This window comes from Epinephelus lanceolatus, chromosome 5, assembly GCF_041903045.1.
Source record: "Epinephelus lanceolatus isolate andai-2023 chromosome 5, ASM4190304v1, whole genome shotgun sequence".
NCBI classification, from domain to species: Eukaryota; Metazoa; Chordata; class Actinopteri; order Perciformes; family Serranidae; genus Epinephelus; species Epinephelus lanceolatus.
Window position 1 is genome coordinate 15,995,108 of NC_135738.1, and position 24,227 is coordinate 16,019,334.

At 43.3% G+C, this 24,227-nt stretch overlaps 1 protein-coding gene across 2 annotated transcripts in view; it reads right to left on the reverse strand.

Moving 5' to 3' along the window:
* The window catches only part of LOC117262804 (PDZ domain-containing RING finger protein 4), a 197,343-nt gene that overhangs the window by 64,364 nt on the left and 108,752 nt on the right, over positions 1–24,227 (reverse strand). Inside the window, exon 1 of one of the 2 annotated variants that reach the window (XM_033635953.2) lies at positions 15,303–15,735. The exons of the other annotated variant lie outside the window; for it this stretch is intronic. Coding sequence (XP_033491844.2) covers positions 15,303–15,371 — 69 coding nt within the window. The 5' untranslated portion in view covers positions 15,372–15,735. Of the gene's footprint in view, positions 1–15,302; positions 15,736–24,227 lie in introns of those variants that run through there. 2 annotated transcript variants of the gene reach the window in all.

Sequence of the window (24,227 nt, forward strand, 5' to 3'; positions counted from 1 at the left end):
GGTTAGGCAGGCAGGACATTACCTTGTGAGAGATTTGGTTTGATCATTGAAAAATGGGCGTCTCATAACAGTGAGGCCCCAACTGTGTAACTGAGCCCCCAGGAACAGCTCAAGGCTTTGAAGCCAATATTACATAGTGGCCAGAAGTGGTATTACAATGACCAAGTCCATCACATGATACCTTATGGACAAAATACGTAGTACACAGGTGCAACGCGACAGGTCAGCCACGGCATGCCCGCAGCAAACTGCAACCATTATAATCAACTGAAGCTGCTACCCTGACCACAGAAGCCTTGCTTGCCCACGCCAGCATCACGCTGCTCAACTGTAGCTTTGCACGGCTGGTGTATTTCTCCCCATCTACATGCGTCTCCAAGGCCGTCCAGCAAGTAAAAACTACATAGGACTGTGTAAAAAATGAGCACAATCTGTTTTAAAATGAGAAAAATTAATGCCTCTAATTTCTCCAGAGGCAATATGAAGCAGCAGAGCAACCCTGTGTGTGTTTTTATATTTCACATTTAAATAAATCAATCAAATCGATGCATCCTGCTGTTAAAATGATCCAGTTAATTCAGTACCAGTTATGGAAGTCTATACGCTCCCAACCCCTCCATAACCAAGTGCATTATCACTTAGCAAAACTCAATACACAGACACTGAAGCTGGTGGCAACCACACACTGCAGAGACAGTCTGTGTAGCAGGTTAAAAAACCTGCTTCGCTCCACCTACGTGACACACCGTGTCCATGCCCCAAATATTTTGGCTGTTAACACTTTTTCCCATAGACTTACATTAAGCAAGACATTTGTAAATCAGGGGATACTAACAGAACCTCCACAAAATGACTTGGTTCACTATCAGAATTTCATCCATTCAGCACCAGCAGGAGTTAGCCGCTCGGCTACACTTGCCCGCCATAAGTCTCCAGCGTGCTGCTCTACTGGCCAGACAGCGTAAGGATCCACGACATTTCGTACTGTGGAAATTGAGCATTCTTGGCTTCATGTGCCACAAAGCAGCTTTCACAGAAATGGACAGGGCCCCACCTCCAATGCTGTATCCAGGTCTCCTTATACATCCATGGATGTAACACTGACGAGATGGTAGTATCCGTCAGGGAAAGAGACAGACAAAGCCCATCAGATGCCCCATGTAATTTTAGTTGCAGAAGCTGTCCAGTGTAAAACACACTGCACATAACCTGGAGCTGTCACAGATACCACTTTCCTCAAGGTGAGTAAGTTCTAGCCAGCGGGCCCGTAACCACGGTATGTCCGGGCCATTAAGATACACTGACTTAGCATGGTGTTGCTGGCTACTATCTAACTGAGTCATAGCTCTGTGCGGCTAAAGCTTGCAGATTAATTGATGGGTGGATGTCATATTACTGATTGAAACTAGTTGGTACTATCTTATGTAAGCACATGTCATATTTTGTTTTACATATTTTGTGGATTTTTATATAAAAATGTTATGGTCTTTGTTTTTTTGTCTTTATTATTAAATAGGTGTACAAAATGAGCGGGGATGTGATCTACAAGAGTTAAAAACGCTTTTTTCATTTCATCTCAAGTTTAAGAATGGACACAAAATTGTAAATTTGGATCGCACCAATGCATTTTAAGACTTTATGATGATATAACATTGCTTTATGAGTCAAGAGCAGCACATTTTTAAGCTTTTACAACTGAATCTCTGAATGCAACTTCATGTTGCCACAGAACAAGGAGCTGAATAAGGCAGGTGGCCCCCTCCTCAGTGTGCCAGTCTGCCTGCTAGTGTTGAGGCTGTGAGGAAGGAGGTCTGACTGTGAGAGGATCTGGGTTGTGTAGGAGGTGCTGGGTTGACTGCAGTGCTGCGGGGGAGAAAACACGGTCGCCATTCCAACCTCACAATGATTGCATCTACTTTCTACTGTGAACTTCTGCTAGCTGCTGTTTCACAACAATGTGTTGCAAAAAATAGTTTCTCTCTCACACACGCTCATACTGATGCATATAAAATGAAGCGCGCCTCAATCTTAACATGGCATTTTCACTCTGCTTCCCTCTGAAACACAAATGATTTATCATATGATTAGCATTTAACAAACTCCATACAAAACTAATCAATTAACCCACAGACCTGCTTTCTCCAATTTCTAATGGGATTGGACTTTTAAATAGATTTTGCAATCCAATTAAATTACATTTACACTGGAGGTGTCAGCTGAAACTCACCCTACATTGATGCGGCATTGATTTCATTTGAGAAGGCTGGAGTTTTTAAAAAGCCATTGTGATGCTCTCATTTCAAATGCAGCTCATTAAAAGCAAGGCCTTTGGAACTGTGTCAGTGTGTCAGTGTGACAGCAGCAGCAGCGACAATAAAGCCAAGGCTCTACTCGCCACTGCAGACTTAAACACTCTGCTACTTCCCAATCTGAAAACTGAAACCCCTTAAGCTTTATTTAAAAAATAAATTTTGCTGAGGGCTTGCTGTCTTGCTTTTGTACTCTGGCTAATAATACCTGATACAGCTCCTCATGTTTTCTCTGGATTTAAGCCCTTAGGAGTGACTGGTAGATAGCTAATATCACTGCAGCGACTGCATTCATGGAGCTTCTTATCGCCCTTCTCCCCAGGGCTTGCATGCCATGCGAGCTGGGGAGCAGAGAAGTGCGAGTGTGTGTCACCCTTCCCATCAAACGGCTGTCAGGCAGAGCTTATCATTGGAGCTGCAGGGGGTGCCCGCTGACCTGTGGAGTGACACCCAGCATGGCTGCCTCACCCGGGGGGGCTTTGTGTCGCCCTGACACCCCCGGCACCACCCCTCCTCCACTCCCAACACACACAGACTGATCTCCTGACCTACTCCAGCATCAGTCATCCTCTTACTCACACACACACACACACCTGTCACATTACACACCTTCTGAGCCACCACACACAGGTTAAAGCATGAAAGTAAGAGCAAAGTAAAAAAAACAGAGAGGTGGAGTAAAAGACAGACAAAGAGTGAAAAAGGGCCGTCACTGAAGCCATCCACCACAAGAACGCGAGGCTTTGTCACGTCTTTTTATCGACTATAGATCACGCAGACAGCCCCTGCCCTGACACCATCCTATTTCTGCAAATGTCAGCGGCGATGTTGGAGCTGATATCTTGCGGCTGGGGGTGGAAACTGGACGCTGAACACATTGTATCGTACAGATAAGAGAAAGCCTGTGTGTTCTGTTATTCTGTCAGGTCCTCTCTCATTTCAGCAGCAGCAGAGAGAGGATCTTGTTTTTGTAACCAACCAGCAGCAGCAGCATCGAAAACACCCACAAAACGCAGATCTCTGATTAAAAAATTAAATGAAAACAATACATTAGAGCTCAGCAATCAGTCAACTTTGTCCTATAGCAACTCTCAGTGGTATTGTATCTGCACAATATGAACATATTTTGTCATCATTTTAAAGGGATTATGAGATTGAAAACTAAATAAATTGGGTATGGAAGGTTTTCTTTCACACATTTTATCTGATATAAACTGTAGCAGAGGAACACATAATTGCACTGAGCATCAATTTATGTGTTGTACATGATATTCTGCATTCATTGCCCTTACTGAGATAAAATATTCTTGTAAATACCATAATTTTGATTCCACCCATACACCCAGCTGAAAGCCAGCTCTCTAGTATTAGACAAAGTTATTTCAACACCTGGCAAGAGTCAAGAAGTAGGGTCGGGCTGGTGGAAATGATTTCAAACCGGTTAAACACTGGACCAATATACTGAATTTTACCACTAGGTGTCGCACTTGACTTAGCAGCCACTCCAAATTGGAACATACTGACATTGCGTTCTCACAGCAAGCGACTGTCTGTCTTTGCCGTCATACTGCGTAACATCAAAGCTCTCTTTCCACACTGAATCTGTTAAACACGCACTTCTATTACATCATGTATACGAACCAGTTAGCTACCAGCTGTGCGCTCGAGATCAGACTAGAAACATAACCACTTAAAAGACGGGTGTTACTTGCTATTTTTCTACCTTTGTAAGTATTTAACGGACACAAAAACACAAAAAATAGCCAAGCAGGTAGGTTGTTTTTAGCGATGGTGATTTAACAGAAACTTTCGAGAATCTCCCTCCAGCTAGCTGCATCCGTATGTTGCTTTTTGTAGTGAAATAAGTCGGTATCGTATTGATTTTTGTTTTTTTTTAAGATTATTTTTGTGGGCTTTTTGCCTTTAATAGACAGGACAGTGTGTGAAATGGGGAGACAGAGAGAGTGGGGACTGACATGCAGCAAAGGGTCGCAGGCTGGACTTGAACCCATGACCGCTGCAGCAAGGCAATGCCTCTGTCCATGGGGTGCCGGCATTATCCACTACGCTACCGATACCCCGCGATTAGACTTTTAAACGATGAAATGTCCACCTCGCTAGTCGGCACCAGGAATATTAGTCTGTTAAACCTACTAGTGTTTAAAACATGACAAGGCCGCTTAACTGTCATGCAGCCGCCCACCACTAGTAGGTGCTACAGAGCCATCAGACAGCAGTTCCCCTCCCTGCAGTCATGCTCGAGTAAACTGGAGTTTTAAAACAACACTGTGGGAAACTGGAGAGATGTCCTCTTGCAAAATCAGCTCGGTTTGGCAGCACTTTGATCTAGAAAATGAATTCAGCAGCAATTAATCTTTTGAGATGTTATATTATTTGTTAACTTTAAATGAGTTGTTCGATAATGTGCAGGCTTACATTCATACTGCATGGTGCAAAATGCCTCTCATTTCAGCTGAAGTTTAATTGTAAATTAGATGTTGTTTTATTAACTTTAAAGTGAATCGCTGTCATTTCTGTCAGATAATCTGCAAGGTTCATTGTGCCCCACATTTCAGAGGCAATTTATTTATTTCAGATGTTATTTTAGTGGTTAACTTTTGATTGAGTTGCCGTCATGTTCACATTCACACCGCACAGCACAAAGTGTCTTGTACTTTGGCGGCATTTAAAATCTGACATGGTTGTTGAAGATTGTGATTAAAGGCTTCAAAGGGCTCTTAATGTGCTGTATTTTTTTGGGACAATGTTTCAAATACTTAACAATAAATTGTGCTAAATTTTGACTGTTTACTGAGTGTTTTCCCTTTTTAGACTAGACGACTAGTCTTAATTAAAATTTTAGTCGACAGGGAAATTAGTCGCCAGGAATATCCCTAGTGAGGACATTTCTTTTGTCAGCTTTAAATCCAAAATATTGCCATATTGGTAGAGCTTTAGCTTTCTTAAAGGCTCTCTAAGTCTTCCTAAGCTTGAAAAGTGTTTGTCACATACAGAAAACCTCTCCCCACGATCCGCTAGCTACATGTCCTCTCAATATGCTGTGAAAAAGTCCGGTCGCTGTAGGCAGCTCCGCAAATGGCAAACTTTTAGTTTTTAAAACCATAATTCCTTCTCTATAGCATTTAATGTTCATGATAAATAAGAAACAATCCAAATTAAAGTTAGAAAAATTCCCTGAGTTAGAGTTAAGAAAGCCTCTGCATCATCAGGACTGTGCTGTGGTTTGATCCGATTTGACTGACAGTGGCATCTCCCCGGTGGCTGTACAACGCCAAAAGGGTGGTTCATATTTAATATGAGCCTGTAAGAGGCAAACACTGAGAGAGAAGGGAAAATAAATACCAAGACTGTTCGCCTGCTGCTGCACAGTAGCTGAAAACTCTTCCAGTATCTGTGGTGTGACACTGGCAAGAAAACCCACAACTAATATGATTCCAGCTCGTAAATTGCTTAATTCAGACTGGTGCACAGAAATACTGGACGTCGTTTTTCCAATAAAACCCTGCTGGGACGAGCGACAAAGCAATATACAGAATGTAAAAAAACCCAACTGTTTTAACTTGAAATTAGGTATTCAAGTTGGACCCCATCACACGTAGTAAAAAATTTAAAAGATAAGTTTTAGGTTTTCAGAAGTACCCAACGTTCCACAGTCACGGCATACAATCCCCACTAATTGGGCGGAGAAGGGAAAATGCGTTCTCGTGATTTGCTATAAATTAATGAGGGCCCGTCTGTCTGCTTAAACTCAGATAATCAGCTAAGAGGCACCCTGGATGCAGATGCACAACCCCCTGTGTGTACTCCATAGCTCTTTGTTTTCACCAATGTTTGTAGTGGAAAAGCACAAGCTGTCAGGTCTGCTCTCACTCCACACATGACAAACACACACACACACACACACCCACACACACACACACACACACACACTCTCGCACACACACACACAAGTTGAAACCAGAATTCAACAATCCAAAGTCTCCCATAAAAGCGACCACATACACACAGAGACACACACACTCATATACATACTCCACGCGATCACCCGATCCAATTTAGACCAAGACGCAAATGCATTTCTATACACACATGCATTCTCATATTTCCATAAACAACCATGCTTGCACACACCGAGAGATGTGTGCGTGTAAAGGGAATAAAATTGCTGCTTTGAAATGTAAAATGTCATGTTCTGAGTTATACTGAGGGCAACAAGTCATGGCTAATAATAACGGGGGCAGAAAAATATGGCTCCTTTGTCCTTTGTTTACCGGCAGAGATATGATAACAAACAAAAAGAAGAGGACAGAAAATATTTTATATCCCCCAAGCCACAGTAACGTGTTGATTCTGAGCTATGTACACACACACACAGAACATCTAAGTCATTTTACACCGGGTTCAATTCGTTAAATAGACGCTCTGGTTCACTGGGGATTGGCATCGAGATACTCAGGCATGTAGTTCATTTTCTCCATCGCTCTTCCAGTCTGATTGAAGTTGACGGCCTTTGATCTTGATTAGCATGTGAAAGTAAAACACGCACCAAGACAAGGCTGGGTGGATGACGCCACGCTGATGTCACCCTCACACGCTAAAGTGAGATATACCTGACGTGAGATTACTTTAATCCCAAAAGAATTAATGAGGTGATGGAATTTTTTTTAAGGTGAATGAGTGTAATGACCTCCAGGACTTTGTTTGCCTCTATAATTGGATTCTTGTTGTTTCTGTGCACGTACATTAGACGATAACCTCCTATCACAGCCCTTGTCTGAACACCCGACAACAGCAAACAGCCAAAACAAGCACTTCTACATCCGACACCCAGCAGTGAGATGTAGAGAAATTTGTTCTCTGATAAACAGCTTTAGCCCCCTGAGGAAATGGTATGTCATGGTTTGTTTGTGCAGCTCTTCCTTGGCTTACTTAGCTCCGAGTGAGATTAAAGAAATCAGCACAGACGGGAGCACATACGGGAGATAAAACTAATTTTGAAGAGCTATGTTCGTGTTGGGTTGGAGAGGCGGGAGGAGACGAGGGGGGTCCGCAGACTTGATATGTGGCTGAAAAGGTCAGCTGGGTTCTTTCTGAGATAAGAAACAGATGAAAGGGAAAAGGTCAATTCATCAGCTCCCTCTTAAATCCCTCCCCGCTCCTCCACGGTGAGATTTAGTGGACTGACTGATAAAACCAATTGACTTCATGTCTTGTGTCAAATGTGGCATCATCTGTATCCGAGAAGTACAGTGCAAACATCCAAAATGTGTGATCTGGATCAGTGATGTCAACAGTTAACCCTTAATCGGTTAAGTACAGAGAATATTTTTGACCGGTTATGTGTAATGGTGTATAGATTTTTTTTGCTACTCTTCAGTTTACTACGCTACACACCACTGAGGTCTAATGGGAGCTAGTTAGCTAGCGGTGCTGCTCATTTGGTGATTACCACTAGGAACGCCATGCCGACCTGACATTGTTGCTATGCAAACATGGTGGCCACCCTCCGGTCTCCCCCAGGTCACCCCGATGAGTAAGCAGCACAATTTTCAGCCGCAAACCCCCTATAGCAGTCTTGCCGACTCTCTCACTAGATTTTGCCACTTTATTTCCAAACAGCAACTAACAACATATTTAGCGACTTATTCAGACCGTCAGGGAAAGGTGAGAAATATATCCCAACATATTATACTGTTATTCATTCCCACGCATGCTGCTCTAACTAATTGCAATCTATGCATTCTCTTCAAATAGCGCTGAGCCTCTTCTGGGTGTCTACAGGTATCAGACAACTAAATTTAGTTCTCTTTAAGACCCTTTCAAGACACATTTTAACCAAATTTAGGACAGATTTTTAGACAAATCATGTTTTACGTATCTAAGCATCGCAGGTCAGCATTGCAGGAAAGTAGTTTATATGTGGTCTTGTGCAGAGGTGGTTGTACGTGCAAGTATGAAGTAAAATGAAGATTAATAGAAATGTGGAATTTTACGTAAGAAAAGCTTCACTCATTTCCACAAAAAGAAATCAAAAGATATATAAATGAAATTCAATACAATGTTTGTAGTAGTTAAGACCTCAAATATTCAAGTTTAAGACTATTTAATGACTTTTAAGGCCTTATTATTATTATGAAACTGAATGTAAGACTTTTTAAGGACCTGCAGACACCCTGTCTCTCCTACTGTCAGTAGGTGTGGTGCAGGCAGGAGGAGAGCACACACCACTCGTCACACTGTGTGAGTTCAGTTGTAGTAGGTTTCTATGGTTATATTGACGGTCTTACACTTTGGATTGGCTACAAAGCTCTCATTGCATTGAAATATCTTGTTGCGGATTCTTCTTTCAATCTAAGTTAGTTGTACCGTTGTAAAATGCTTACAGTATGAATGGGCAATGACATCACCAATATGCAAATGAGGGCATGATGTCATCTGGCGACCCGCAGCTAGGGCTTTCATTGGAAAAGAGTTGGCAACACTGCCCTTTAGCATTGTCAACCGTCACCGTTAGCTCTACTTGCACTGTTAGTAGTGTCAGCATGGCTAGTGGTAGTAACATGGTTAACGTTAACGATGCTAAAGTGGGCTTGTGGCTCAAAATAAAGCTGCTTACTAACATTGGGGGAGACCAGAGGGTGGCCACTATATTTCCCCAGCTTTGCCATTGATCAGTCTGCTGCTGCAAGCTAACATTAGCTCCCACCCAAAAACAGTGGTGTGCAGTGCATTTCAACCCACGTCCCTTTGCTTCATGTCATCCCTCATCTCTCTCCCTTCTTCACACTTTATGTGTCCTATCAAATAAAGGCAAAAATCAGTTAGTTAGCAGTTAATGGGTGTTGGTCTATCAAAAGCAAAATTAACCAAAACAGACATTCCTATCTAGATTTTAGCTTCTTCTTTTTTTAAATTTCTGTCATCTAAAGCAGCATCGTATTTAGAAACTAACTACTTGTTATCCTTTATACAGTAGCAGAAAAGCAATTGAATGTGTGATTCACACAAAATAAGACTTGTGAAATCTCCTGTCAGTGTGAGGTTGTGGTTATGCAACACTCTCTGCAGCGTCTTCAACCTGATAAGAATAGCATTAGACGCTAGAGAGGGGAGCTATATGAAGCGAGGATGTAAATACTGCTCCTCTGTAAACAGCCTGAGTAGAAAAAGATCATCTCAGCATATTTAGATCTCAATTTCAGCTGCTGGGAACCCCCAGACAGACAGCGGCAGAGCTCACAGACATCCATTTGTGTTGTAATCAAACATGGTTGGCTGACAGATCTGGCTTCTGTAGGATGAAGCACAGAAAGAGCACTGGAACCGATGATGGGGAGTGGGGCTGACAGAAATATGGTTCTTTATATTAGCAAGGCATGAGAAGGATTTGTGTGTGTGTGTGCGTCTGTCCATCTGTCTGTCCACGTACCTAATGATAGCTCCAAAAATATTGCTTGGGAATTGAAAAAGCAAAAAGCAGCACTGAAAGCCCAGATTATATTTCAGGCTAATCTTTCCTGGGTGGACACGAGATCAATCAAGCAGCACGTTCTTTTCCCCTCCACCCCCTCTTTCCTCACTCCTATCAATTTTAATGGTTGAGGGACATCCTTCAAAAAAACATAATGGGACAAGAAGATGGATGAGAACATTTGTAGCTAACTGTCTGGAGATAGAGCTGAAGATGTGGTGGGGGTGAGAGCAGGGTTCAACAGCCTTAATGTACCATCAAAGCCATCACAGGCGGTATGTATACCCATTGAAGTAAAGTGGGAGGACTGCTGCTGCTTCCAGAAGTATTTTCCTTCAATGTACGGCCCTGAAACTAACAGTTGTTTTTCATTATTTATTGGTTTGCTGATTATTTTGTCAATTAGCTGATTCATTGTCTGGGTCTGTAAAAGGTTAGTCTGTCTCTCCGGATGTAGACTGTGGCTATAAACCTGCCACTGGCACCTTCCGCTTTCAAAATCCCTATCTCAACAACCACTGAGCTAACAACCTACAAGCTGAAGATGGAAAGTTTTGCCAAAGATTTGGATCATGCATTAAGGCATGCCTACTTTGTTCTTTCAGTGAATTGTAAGAAAGATCTACAATGAATAAAACAGCTTGGGACTGCACCTCTTAAAAGCCCAGACTACTTGTCACACAGGACTCTCATGCCCGAAGTTGATCCATTTTCTTAAAGTTATAGTTGATTTGCCACAACCTTTCTGAACTGTCCCCAGTCAAATGATACTTGAATTCAATCTTTTTTGTGCCAGGGGTCTGATATCAGGCTGACTAGACTTCCCACCGGATCAGCAAACTTTCTGTTGCTGCTGTCTCCAGAGATGCTCTCCTTCCGCCAAGTTTGCCCGATTAGCAATAGCAGCAGTGCTTACACCCAACACTGAGCCATTAAACCCAATCTGTCAAATCCCAACCCACTAACACTGATACCAAAACAGCTCAGCTAGATCATTTCCTGTTGATAACCATAACATAACTTAGCCATGTGATGCTAACAGTTAGCCCTGTCACTGTGTGTGTGTGTGATAACAATAACATTTTTGTACAGCAACATTAATGCAAAGTTACAAGTCAAAGTGCCACACAAAACAAGATTAAATCAATGTAAAGTAGAAAAGAAAAAGATGGAGTATGAATAAAGAAAAGAGAATGGGGCCCAGAATGCCTCCCTGAGGAACACCATAATTAGTATCAGTCAGTACCCTGAACTTTTAAGCTTTGGGAGCGCTCCAACTGTAAGTCAACGAACACTGTCCAAGCAGAAAATGCACTTTTGCTTTTGAAGCTCTAGGCACCCAAGATTAGTCTGCTCCTCTTTACAATTCAACACACTAAATGCAAACTAATGCCCTTGCTTACACAGATAACACAGATGTAGGCTCTGGCGCTGGCTTTCTGTATGTGATGATCCATGCAGCCTGGTGAAGCTCGCCAACCCTTTTCTCACAATGCCTGGCTCTTGTGATAGCTGCTCAACCTTTTATTGAATGCATATCCATTACACACATGGCCGGTGGTGTCGCAGAAGCTGCAGTAAGTCAGCTGTGTCCTCCTTAGACCTTCTCCGGTCCACAGGTTTCACATGTGGAGCTACCACACAAAACAGCACATCCACCCCGCTGCTGGACCAAACCCCTGGGAATCGGCCTTCACCCCAGGAACAAACGAACTCCAGATCTGCTTCATTTCATGTCTATCTGTCTGTCCCCTCCTGTCGACCTGGTGACACCGCTCGACATGACATTGCCAAACTCTGAGATTCCATTACAGCACCCTCCTGAGCGCTGTCACACTCTAAAATTCATAAACACGGCTTTCTGGTTTTATAGTTAGAATATTCACTAAGACTGTGTTTTTGTTTCCTGTCGACGTGTGTGTGCATGAGTGTGTGTGTGTGTGTGTGTGTGTGTGTGTGTGTGTGCGCCTCATTCTCATTCATATGCATCAGCAAGTTATCAGGGACTGCTGTGCCTCATTGAGCTGGGAAGCTGCTTTCCATTTATTTCTCAAATGCAGTGGAGAGTTATTCTGTTCCCGTCTCATAAAACTTATAAAACTGGCTATGCTGCTTTCAAAACTTTTAGGAACAAAAATGAAAGGCAAGCTCATTGGAAAATTACAAAACAGGATAATGAAATGTAGAGTCTGTGCTCAATTCATCATCCAGCAGCATTAAGAGCGGCTCGCAAGCTGCTACTGTAACCTAGCAGTGGCTCAACATCAGCGCTAACTGTTGACACTTAGGAGTCTTTTGTTTTGATTGCAGCCCTATTTGCAAAAGGCTTTTGTCAAAAGACAGTGCAGACCATTAATGCATCAGCACACTTGCACACGGCAGAAATCTCATCCTAGCCACGTAACTCTGAGCTATACTGCGTTGCTCATCTCATCAACATCTGCCATCCTGCTAATTAGCCCCCGAAAAGCCACACATCACTGGGTTTCAGCAGTGCACAGACAATGTGTGACACTCACGAGGGGAGCTCACGGACACAATGGGAATTACAAAGCTCTGCCAGATCACAGAGTAAATCAACTACAGTATGTTATTGTCTGCAAAAATGGCCCGAGCAGCAGTCTGGTGCAGAATGTAAGCTGTAAGAGTCTGGTTGACCGTAGCATGAGCACCGCTGAACCTCGGGGTCAATCGGTTCAACAAGGTTTCATCCTTGTTGAACAAAAATGAGAAAAAAAACTTCCTACTTCACAGTCCAATCATTGGAAGGTTAACTGGAGTGGAACCCTGCAGAGAGCAGGCTGGAGCAAAGGTCGTAACAAATGTAATCAAAGAAGATGAGAGATCACAGGAATCAAAAAAGAGAAAGAGACAGAAAAAGAGCGATGCACAGGGAATGATCAGCAGTAGGTATAAAAATAAGAATGTGGGAGTTTGGCAAGTGGAAAAAAGAGCAAGGCTACAGGAAGATTCCTGTGTCCTCTTGTCCAGGCAAGAAAGCTGATACAGTAAATAAAAAATGTCAGCCCTGTGAGATAGCTTTGCAGGCCAGCTGAGAAAGGTGAGCGCATTTCCATGCAGAACACTCGCAGCCGTGAGAACAGAGAGAAAGGGGGGAATGGGGAGAGAGTGAGGGAGCCAGCTAGTCATAAATCTCCCATAGCTCGTGGGGTCAGGCAGACGCGGAGAGTGTCAAAATTGTTTCTGGGTGTGAAGGGAAGGGGAGGAAGGTGGCTAACCAACCGCTGTGATTGACTCCTGCTCCTCGAATCAACCTGCTGCAAGGCCGGTCAGTCACGCTGTGACACCAGCAAACCACTTCTACCTCATTTGCATACACACATTCACCGACTGCATAATCACAAGAGTGGAGTGGCGAGGGTGTGTATATGTTGAGGTGTGTGTGTGTGTGTGTTCCTGAAAAGCAGACTGGATAAAAAGACTGAGCAGGGAGGAGTGAGAATAATAGAAAAAAAATAAAAAAACATGAGGCAAGGGTGAGAGCTGAGCAAGCCGGACAGATGAGACGATATGTAAGAAAGAGGATTAGGATGCTGGCGGTGTGAGCGCAGCCTCCTGCTGTCACAACACACTTCTCCTGACCACAAAGACACGGTGACACACTTCTGCAGCTGCAGGGAGAGCTCAGCTACCTGGAGGAGACTCTCCTCCCCGTCTGTCTTCCCTCCCTCTTCATGTCTGCCAGTTGTGTTGCTGTTTTTATATATTTGCCGCGCTGTTGCCGAGGGTGTATTGCTTGTTTTGTCATCTCTGCGGACATGTGTGAGCGTGTACACAAATATGTGCATGCAAGACTGTGAGAAGAGGCAGTTGTCTGTGATGTATGTGGTGTTTTTTATTGATAAAACAGTGTTTCAAACCAGAAAACCTTCTTGATAACTTGTCTTCCTTCCTCTTTTCCCCCTCTCTCTCTGCTTTAATAAGGTTTCACCTGTTTGCTCGTTTCCTTAATTTCCCTTTCACCCTTTTCTGCTCTCTAGGATTTACTCTAACAACTGCATCTTTAATGGCTTACTCTCTATTCCCAACCCAGTCTTTATCTTCCATGCTCTATATCCTTCCCTCCCACAGTGGTGATCAGAAAGTAGGTGCTGATGTTGCAGCTCCCGCCTGAACCAGCTCAGTATATCAGTGGGTGGACAGACATGCCAGAGAGCCTCCTGTCAACAGTGAGTGTGCCCTGGAGACTGGCCCACTTGGCGGATACTGATCCCCTTTGCTAAACCACGAGAAAAGGAGTCGGTGCTATTTCTTAACAACTGGTGCGGAGAGAGGCGCGAAAGCCGAGATAAAGCACCGAGACAGCACTATTTTTATGGTCTCCCCTAGAAGAGGCGGGCACTCCAGTGGCTTCCTATCATCCTTCATGGTCCCTGGACAGTTCTGTCTGTCTGCTAATATTAAACAGACCATTAGCGAATGCTACCTCCTTTACTGCTGATCTAGAAGCTTGTGGCACAGTTTTCTCCGATCATTCATGCAGTTCCGAATCTGACCGACGTTGTCCGTCACCAGACTTTGGCAGCGTGTCAAGTTGCACACGAGGTAAAAAGCTACAGGCTGCGGTTAACCTGAGCTAGTTTACCTCCCCCCAGTTCTTCTCATCCCGTCTTTTCACGAGGGTAAAGAGACACATTTCACGTCTAATTAATGCACAGGATGGTTGTATAAAACAGCTAATGAGGCTGTGATCACAGTGGCGTGAAGGCAGGCACTACTGGAAGGGGGGGATGAGCACTAGTTCACTTCCAGGAGACACTGAGCTTCACAGTTATTATCCTGTCACAGGAAGAGAGCTTGAGGAGAGACTGGAAAGTGGAGGTGGTTAGGTGGATGCTTGTTTATCTGCTCTGCTTACGCACAACCTCAGACACTGTCCTCTGGCTATCTGGCTGTTAACTCCAGAATCAATCAGCAGGAGCATGAATTCTTCTGAAAAACACATAATAATTCGGTGCATGAACATATCTTGTGTTTGTGTGCTGAGATAAAGACCATTAAGCCCAAGTGTCCTTCAGAAAGTTAAATAAATCTGCTGTCACAGCACTGAGCTGTCTCACAGTGACAACAGAAGTGGCAAAGAAAACTTTTAATGAAATTATGTTCAATGACACATTCCGAACATTTTCCAAGGACTCTCAAATCAGGACATCATGTGAAACATTCTTCATGAACTTAGTTGCTACTATTTTATAAGAAATATTCATCCCGCAGACTGAATGGGCTCTCTAAGCAAGTGCTCATTACTCAAAACACATCTGCTGGTGAGTAAGAAGCCTCTCTCTGCAATGCTGCCTCACTTTCATTCTGTGTATCAATGCCTAAATTATGAAAATATAAGAAAACCTCTTTCCAAAAACAAGCAGCAGCAGCAGCAGCAGCAGCAGCCCAGAGCTGCTCTCAGCACAGCACACACAATGAATCACATTCAACAACACACACACACAATCAATGCCAGAGTCGGCCGTGCCTCTGCTCACCTGTGCAATCTCATACAGCAGCTTGTAGTGTTCCTCTCGCTTCTGTAAAGTGCACAGATTGCAGCCCATTATAGTCGTCGTGGAAACGCCAGGCGTCCAATTCTCCCCGAGTAGTGGTGGTGGCACGGACACAGGGGGTCACCCTCCACACCGGAGCGCTGGTTCTCATCAGTCACTCCTTAAGCAAGCATCTCTCTCAGGCATCCCATTCACACAGAAACGTCAGAGACAAGCCCAGGCTCAAAGGGACAGAGAGCTCCAGCTGAGTCTAACAGATGAGGGTTCAGATATGAACAGAACAGTGTGGCAGCAGCTTCGGCAGTGGCACAAGTAGCAGCATCAGCCGGTGTGTCTCCTCTCTGCTCTCCCCGCTCTCCTCTATTTCACAGACTCAAACACACACACGCATGCACACACTCGCACGCCGGAGTTGTGAGTCTCGCTCACTGAGACACTCCCCCTTTTTCCCCCTCAGTGTCGGCGCACATGACTATGCTGGTACCAGCTCATGAATAATGAGGGAGAGCACTGTGATATTCATGAGGGAGGTGGGAGCAGGGGAGGGGACTGACGGAGAAGGAGGAGTGTGTGAGAGCAGGAGCGCCGGTTCATTAAAACTGAGGCACAGTTATACAATAAGCTCCTTTGTGTGAGCAGCTCCGGTGAGGAGCCTGGGCAGGGCTGACTGTGCCGAGACAACACTCTCTAAGGCTTATGGGTAACCTATCATCATCTGAGTGTTTAATGTGTTGCTGTACTGTTTATTTCTGATGGAAATAAGGAAAGGGGTTGCTTAAGGGGAGATCAAGGGGTAAATATTACTGCAGCACATAACGGCAATGAGTTTAGTACTGATATCATTTGCTAATTAATTAATGAGTTGATACCCTGAAATTTAATGACCGACAATTTTGATAATCAATTAATTGCTCAGGGCAATTTACAAGCAAACATAACTGACATTCACTGGTTTCCAGCTTCTTAAATGTGAGGAGTTGCTGCTTTTCTCTGCTTCCATAATCCCCTCATCAATATTTTGCACAAATTGAACAACTCTTGCACTTTAAAAACTTATGTTTTTATTCTATATTATGTCTCTTGAATTTTGAACTGTTTTTACGGTTATGCACCGACACACCAAGACAGATTCCTTTTATGTAGAAAACGTAACACAGTTTGTATAGTATGTGATTCCACTTGCCACATTTTGATGTTTCTGTCTAGATTTGTTGGCTCAAGGGCGTCCTCTCTTTGAGGTAGTAGATAAATGCCACTGGCAGTTTTGAAACCTTGCCAGTTATTAAGAGACACGCCTGAAATGAGTTTCCAAGAGCAACACTGTGTACAAATAGTGTATTTATGTCTGTATGTCCACTGTATGAACATTATGTTCACTGTGATTTATGAGAAGAGTGGGTTGCTGTGCCTTTTAAGTCCCAAAATGTTAAAGTAACGGCACAATTCATTCTCTACAGTAGCTATAGCCTGTGTGCTAAATAACCTGTTGTTCTTTTGCATCATGCTGCCTTTAGGGAGCCAGCTTTGACTGCACCAGTACATAATATTCAGGTACACATTGTCATATTATTGTTTTTGTTAGAACATTGGCAGATTTGAAACGTTGCCATTTAATAAGAGACGCTCTGGAGCATGCTGTGTGAGCTGCAAGCTGACCAGTGCATGTTCTGTTCATATTCAGACAATAAACTGTGGCATAAAAAGATAAACAAGCCTCTCCCTCATCATTCTCCACACAGGGCAGAACCAAGGGGTTGCCTGAATCAGTCAGTTACAGTCAACTGCAGCTGAGCACAGTTAAACAAATGTACTTAGCAAGAAAAATGTTTCTAATTTTATATCACTATCTAAAGAATGTCTTATATATCTCAATGTATGTTGTCTAATGTGATTTAGACTGTCAGTCAGCGATTTAAGACGTCACTTTTCTCATTTTCACCATTTTTCTAAACAAATTTACTGAGAAAACGAATCAACAGATCAACCAGTAATCAAAACAGTTATAGCCCTGTGTAGGGTTTCTCATTTGTTTTCTCATTCCTATAATTAGAGCTGATGAGTAGTCAATTAATCAATTAGTCAATCAACAGAAAAATAGCATGCAACTATTCTATTTTTTTTCAGACCTAGAGTTCGCTTGCTTGACTGTAACATGCTCATGCTCGTTTAACCCAAACAATCCGTAATGTGACTGCAGTTGGTTCGGACTGAGGTCGGAACACATTCTCACCACAAACGAACCGCACCAGAGTTTTATAACCGGACTGAGACCACCTCTTCAAGAAGGTCTTGGTCTGGTTGTTTTGGTGTGCACCCCAGTGCGACTGCTGTGTTCACACCTGCCCGAATGAGCAGCACTAAGGAGGCAAATGAACCTGAGTTGGATTGAACCGAACCAAACCGGGCAGGTGTGAAAGCACCCTGATAAGAAACCCAATAACTTTAGTCTTGAAATGATGGTTGGACAAAACAAGCATGCTGATGACAACATCTTAAGCCTTCAGAAATTGTGATGGGCATTTTTTTCTAACATCTTATGGACCAAACATTCAATTAATTGTGTGAAAAGATAATCTGCCAACATTGCAACATGTCTTTCTGCGTCACCACAGTCCAATGTACAGTACTTCAGTAGTAAATACACTTAATGAACCTCAACGTTTCAGCGCCCAGCTATCTTGAGAGTGAAATATAAATTGACACAGACTGGCTTAATATAAGAGGAGACACAATTCATTGCATATTTATAACTCAGTAGTCACTACAGGTGTCATTGATAACAGGAGTCCTCACAGCAAATTGGCAATCAGCAAAGCCAGAGACTTCAGAGACAATACATCAACCACCGCCTTCCTTCAAACTGAGATAATTGCAAGACAATAGACCTTGGCTATTGTCTCCGCCGTGGAACCCCTGTTCGCTGGCAGGAAGCTTCACTAACGAGCAATAATTGTTAACAAATTGGCCTCCAAGCCAACAGTGGGGCTCGCTGGGCAGAATACAGCTAAGAGTAGATGAGCGCTCATCAGCTGGCTACTGGGCATCCCACCCCCAGGGACTCCATAATCCGATTTTCTGGGCTTTAATTTTGCTCCACTGCCTGGAGGCAAGCCAAACACACACGCATGCATCATACAGCACCATTATGGTTAATACCATCCACCATTCACCATCCTCCATCCTCCCTCTTCGTCTCCGCCAACCAAACCGTCCATGCTACCATCCGCTCGTCATCCTGAAGAAGCTACAAGGAGTGGGTTTTCTGCAGTTGCCAGGCAATATCAAATCCATGAAGTGCTGTTCACTAAAGTGTCAATTTGACATCAAAGGGTCTTGTTGGGAGACTAGGGAGTGGGGATATAATATTGCATTTGATGAACAGGGGTGCTATGTTTGCTTGCGGTACAATGGACTGTGAAGGAAATGTGAGTCACTGGCAGTCTTCTGAAATTGTACATTGAGGACTGAAAGCTATGAAGTGCTTGAGAGCAAGAAGAACTGCCTGTCCAGTTGTCTATAGTCAGCAGGGATAGAAAATGTAAAACCATCAAGGGTGGAATACAATGTCCTCGCTGCATGGAAAGACAAATATTAGACCGAGAATGTGCTGACAGTATCCAATATTGGTACACGTGAAGAAGCGTACTCAGGGTTCAGGTCTGGTTGACCATCACTCTGTGATGTTGCACTTGCTAACCCCTTAAGGTTAAGATGCTCATCGGTCACCCAAATGGTCTTTCTCATCATCTGGGCAGCGAGACTGATACAGTAGCCTCTGCCTGCGGTCAAGCAGCACCTCTCGATGGGACATGCAGAGTGAAGGATGCTCTTTGAAGAGTGCATTAAGACTGATAAAAGCTCTCCCGAGGTGTTTTATGGCCCCGAGTTTTACATTGTGACAGGGTGAATTTACCTGAGACTGCATTTCCATCGTGACCTGAGGGCAAGATTTGCACATTATAGATACATTTAGTAAATCCATTTACTTTCTGACAAGGTGAAGCAGTACTGGATGTGTAATTTACCTCTTTGCCTGTCCCTGCTAGACTTTTTACGTGGAAGTTATGACCCAAGTTACAATATAAGAAACTTACTCAATAATATTTATTGTTTAAAGGTTCAGTGTGTAGGATGTAGGCAGATATATTGCAGAAATGGAATAAAATATAATAAGTATGTTTTCTTTGTTGTAAAATCCCCCGAAAATAAGAATTCTTGTGTTTTTGCAACCTTAGAATCAGTGTTGCAAAATGCAAAACACGTTACAGTAATATTACTTTTTCCAGTAACGAGTACTGTAACTAAACACTGCTAAAATTTCAGTGATAATATTACAGTTACCCCAAAACCAAATATCTCATTACAACATTACTTTTATTATCACATCACTACTGACTTAAAAAACAACATCACATCAGCAGACTTATTTTTGTAATCGTTGCGCTGCGTAGGCACGTCACAAAGCAGCAAGCCAGTTGGAAATATTCCCGTTGCTTTGATTTTGTCAGGAGGAAAGATGACAAGAACACTGTTGCTGCAGGTAGTCAGACTAAAACTCTTCTCACTGCGAAAAACATGTCCTCGAACCTCCGCTCTGAAACACCTCGATTTTACTTGTGGGCAGCTATATCAACGAAGAAGTAATGAAGCTTGTGGCTGGATATGTGGAAAATGTAAAACTTTGCTCCACGGGTGACTCTCCGTCTTTCAGGCAGAGCCCTGGGAAAATACTGGTCACAAGCAACAGAAAACCCCCAGGTTAAAAAAATGCTATCTAGCCTTAGCTACAGTTAACCCTGACATTCACACAGAGATCTGATATCTGAAATACGCAATCACGAATTTTATGTGGTGTAAAAGTTATATCACGAGTACTGTAATGATTTACTTTTAGCAGGAAGTAATAAGTACTAATACTTTTGAAAAGAGCAATGAGTAATGAGTAATACATTACTTTTTTTTAGAGTAATGAGCCTAACACTGCTTAGAATGACCTACTTATATCTACATAGGGAGCAGGTCTTTGTCTATGAAGATGAAGAGGCCATTTGCGTTTTTTCATCGACCACCATAGTTAGCAGCCAATCTGTGATGAAAAACACAGATGTTTTTTAACATGAAACTGCTTTACTAAGTGTTTTTACGAGTTTAAATTACTGGGACAGTTTGTTTTCATGAGAAAGAGACCTCTGCGGATAATTTGGCTGCTGGCAAAAACCTCCTGAACCTTTGGATCTTAAGTTATCAGAGAAGAAAGGCGAGCACACATTAGCAGGTGCTAGGCTAGCTGCCTGTTTCCAACGTGCACCACAGAAACACTGACTTGTAATGTGAAACTGCTTTATTCGGGGGTTTAACTGGTTTAAATCACTGGGTCTGTTTGTTTCGAAGAGGAGGAGACCACTGTGGATAATTCAGCTCACGGTAAAAACCTATTTGAAGTCTAAATAAGAAAAAAAGCGCACACTTTAAGTTATCAGAGATAAAAGATGAGCACACATTAGCAGGTGCAGGGCAACCAGCCTGTCTGGGATGCACCAAACAGCATCAGAGAATCACTGACTTGTGACATGAAACTGCTTTATTCAGTGTCTTTATTGGTTTTAATCACCTGGTCCATTTATTTTGGAAAGTAAGAGATCTCTGTGGATTATTCAGCTCCCAGTAAAAATCTCCTAAACAAAGAACTCTAGAGGAACCCTACCTGGGAGATGTTTCAGCTGGTTGCAATCTGCAGTCCTCACCACTAGATGCCATTTAACCTCCTTAAATCTTACACACAGTTCCTTTAACATTTATACGGAAAATGAAAGTAGCAATTGTGTCTGTATTTCATGGGATGACCACTGATTCTGTCTCCTTCCCATGTCCTTTTTTACTTCCCCGCTGTCCTTTCCTACTGTCCAGCAGTCGTTTATCATCCGGTCTGCCCTTTGCCTGCTCGGGTAGAAACAGGCCCTCAATCGTGTTCATTCTCTCAGTTAATGGGCCTCACATCGCTGGGCATGGAGAAGCGATTTGTCCTCACCGTGATGGGTGTATTTTGAGGTTTCTTCAATTGCATTTCTGACAAACTGATATTTGAGCCCACCTTAAACCTGGAGCTATAACCTTCAGCCAAGTGTGTAATGCAGGTATATGGCCGAGCTGTAAACCGGTGTACCCTCACACGTCCCTGCCTAATGCGCACACAGCCACAGAGACTTGTTCTCCGGTCTGTCTTGCCACACATATGCACAGCACACACACACACACACACACACACACACAAAATGAGCAACAAAAACAGAACTGATCAGGACACTGCCAGTGTGGAATATGAAATCACGATCAGTGCCCACAAACTGTATTTGTATTGATTTCTTGTCCTGGGATAAATACCGCCGTCCGTCACTCAGCAGAGCACAGGAGCTGGATCAATTCAATATTCCACTGCATCTGGTTCAACACCCTGACACGCATCCCATCTGAATGACTTTTAAAGTAGGTAAAACATGGAGCGTATTTTTCATTTCCACTCCTAACAGCGACATTTCAAGACGACTGTGACTGCCAATCACTGCCATTGTCAGGGAAGCTCTTGGCGGCAGCTTAGGTGGAAGAAGATGCTCATCATTTGCGAAGCTGATATTTCGCATATCACAAATATGAGATGAGTGTTATTAAATCTAATAGACACATCTTAGGTTTGGGACAGAGAAATAGGAGATCAGTGGTAGAGACGTCTGTATCCCAACACTCGTGTGAGCTTATGGTAACCTTGACAACAAACAAGAGAGCATCTAACATAGCTGGAGATTTAATAAAAAGCTGTTATTGCTGTGATTACTTGTCTATGGCAATGTCTGTCAGGAATATCAAGTGTCCCAACAGTGTTTAATACATAAACAGGTTTATTAGGCCAGCTCTGACACACCAGGTGGGCGGAAATCTCTGTGGTGTGAGTACTGAAGATTGAAATCCCGCTCACGTGAAAGGAGAGCCGTGGGGATCGGAGAGTGGTTTGTGATGTGACGCGTGGCTCAGATCTGATCGCCTGCTGCCGCTCCAAAGCAGCCGTTCCTCCTGGGTATCCATGTGACCTGATTTGGGAGTAATTAAATGAGGCTCTTTTGTGAATGAATCATCGGCGCAGCCCGCTCCTCTGATGACAGCTTTGACGAGAGTTGGTCCGGCGTGCGCACACAGATGCACAGGTGGGTGCTTCAAAGCCGGTGTGTCCAGACCGTGGGAAGCCAAGCAAAACATCTTCTTCAATGACAATAAATTATTAAAAAGGCTTGAATCTTTAATTCATGTGGGAACATGACCACGGATAAAAATAGCACGTTGTAGGCTGCCTCTCAATGATAACACGCGCAATGTTGCTGCTCAAGCAATTAACATAATGGGCATCTAATTCAAAGCCCAAAAAGCAATTTAAACTCATATTTCTGCCCACACGGTTTTTACTGCTTTACTTTCAAATCATGCAAATTACACTGATTAATTAGGAATTACTGGGCTATTTGACCCTGTGATAAGTATGTTTAGCTAATAATAAGACTATTTATGTACCTACCTCGCTAATAATCTGTGGCGAGATACAGTATCAGTCACCTGGAGATTATTTTTTTCAGGAGCAAAGCTAAAAGTCCTCTTGCTGTTTCTTGTAAATTAACAGCAGCCCATTAAGGTAAAGTCGAACAATGCTTAGCTTGCCTGACATTCTTATGAAGCTCTTCTTGCTGCTAATGAGCCTCTTCACTGACACATCAAACCACCTTTGAGTTTTCCCCACACTTATCCACAAAGTGGCACATGACACACTCTGCACACACACCACGCAACGCAGACATCCTACATGAAATCTGTTTAACCCTGATGCGCCCGTCTGCATGGAGATGAAACAAAGTGCACATCAGACAAGAAGCTCCTGCTTTTTACTATCTGACTGCGAAACTGCTGAGGAAGTGACATGTGCCAAGGATTCGGTTTAGTCAGGAGAAAAAAAGCAAAAGAGTGGAATGAAAATTGTCCGTCTGTGGGATCGGGATGAAATACAAGTCTGAGTATCAGAGCAGAGATTGTGTCTGCGTCTGGGTGAAATATGCACAATTGGAATGAGGTTCCAGCGACATGACAACCCTGCACATACCATGAGATGATAGGAATGTGTCAACTGCATGGCATTTTACATACAGTTTGTATCCTAACTATTTCTTTAATATCTGTGGTGGTATTTGGACATTTCAGGCAGTGCTATAGATCATCAAACATTACAGATCTTTGCATCAATGTGACAACCTCAGCAACCACGGGCTATCAGTCTGACAACAATTTTGGCTCTGGGGGCAACAACCAATATTTTGGAGGTTCCAGTGTAGCCAGTGGCTATCTGGATCACAGATATCCAAGTCAAGACTTCCTGTTCCGTGCACCAGTCTTGTTAACTGACTGGTAACCTGTAACACCATTTACGATCACTGGCGGTGGATAAACAGGAAACAGCTGATAGCAGAAATTAGCGAGCAGCTAGTGGCAAGAGGGAAACGCAAACCTGACAGACACTGTAAAGATGAGCAACTGGGGAGACAAGGATTTGCACGCCCTCCTTTCCCTTGCAAACGAAGAGGCCATTAACCATCAGATGACGGGGACGGTGAAGAACGGGGCGACTTATGAGAGAATCACCACCTGACTAGCCGCGGCTTCCCTCCCACGTCACTGTTTACGTCACACGCTGAGCTACACATTTTGTTACTTGCTCACGCCCCCCATTGCCCTGAAAAAGGTGCATTCTGTATAAACAAAAGTAAGTAGGTGGCAATTTTCCGCCCTCCCCAATTTTGTTTTTATACTGCCCATGCTGAAAAAAGACTGATTGGGCTTTCCTGCAAATTTGCACAATTCCTATCTAAAAAGGGC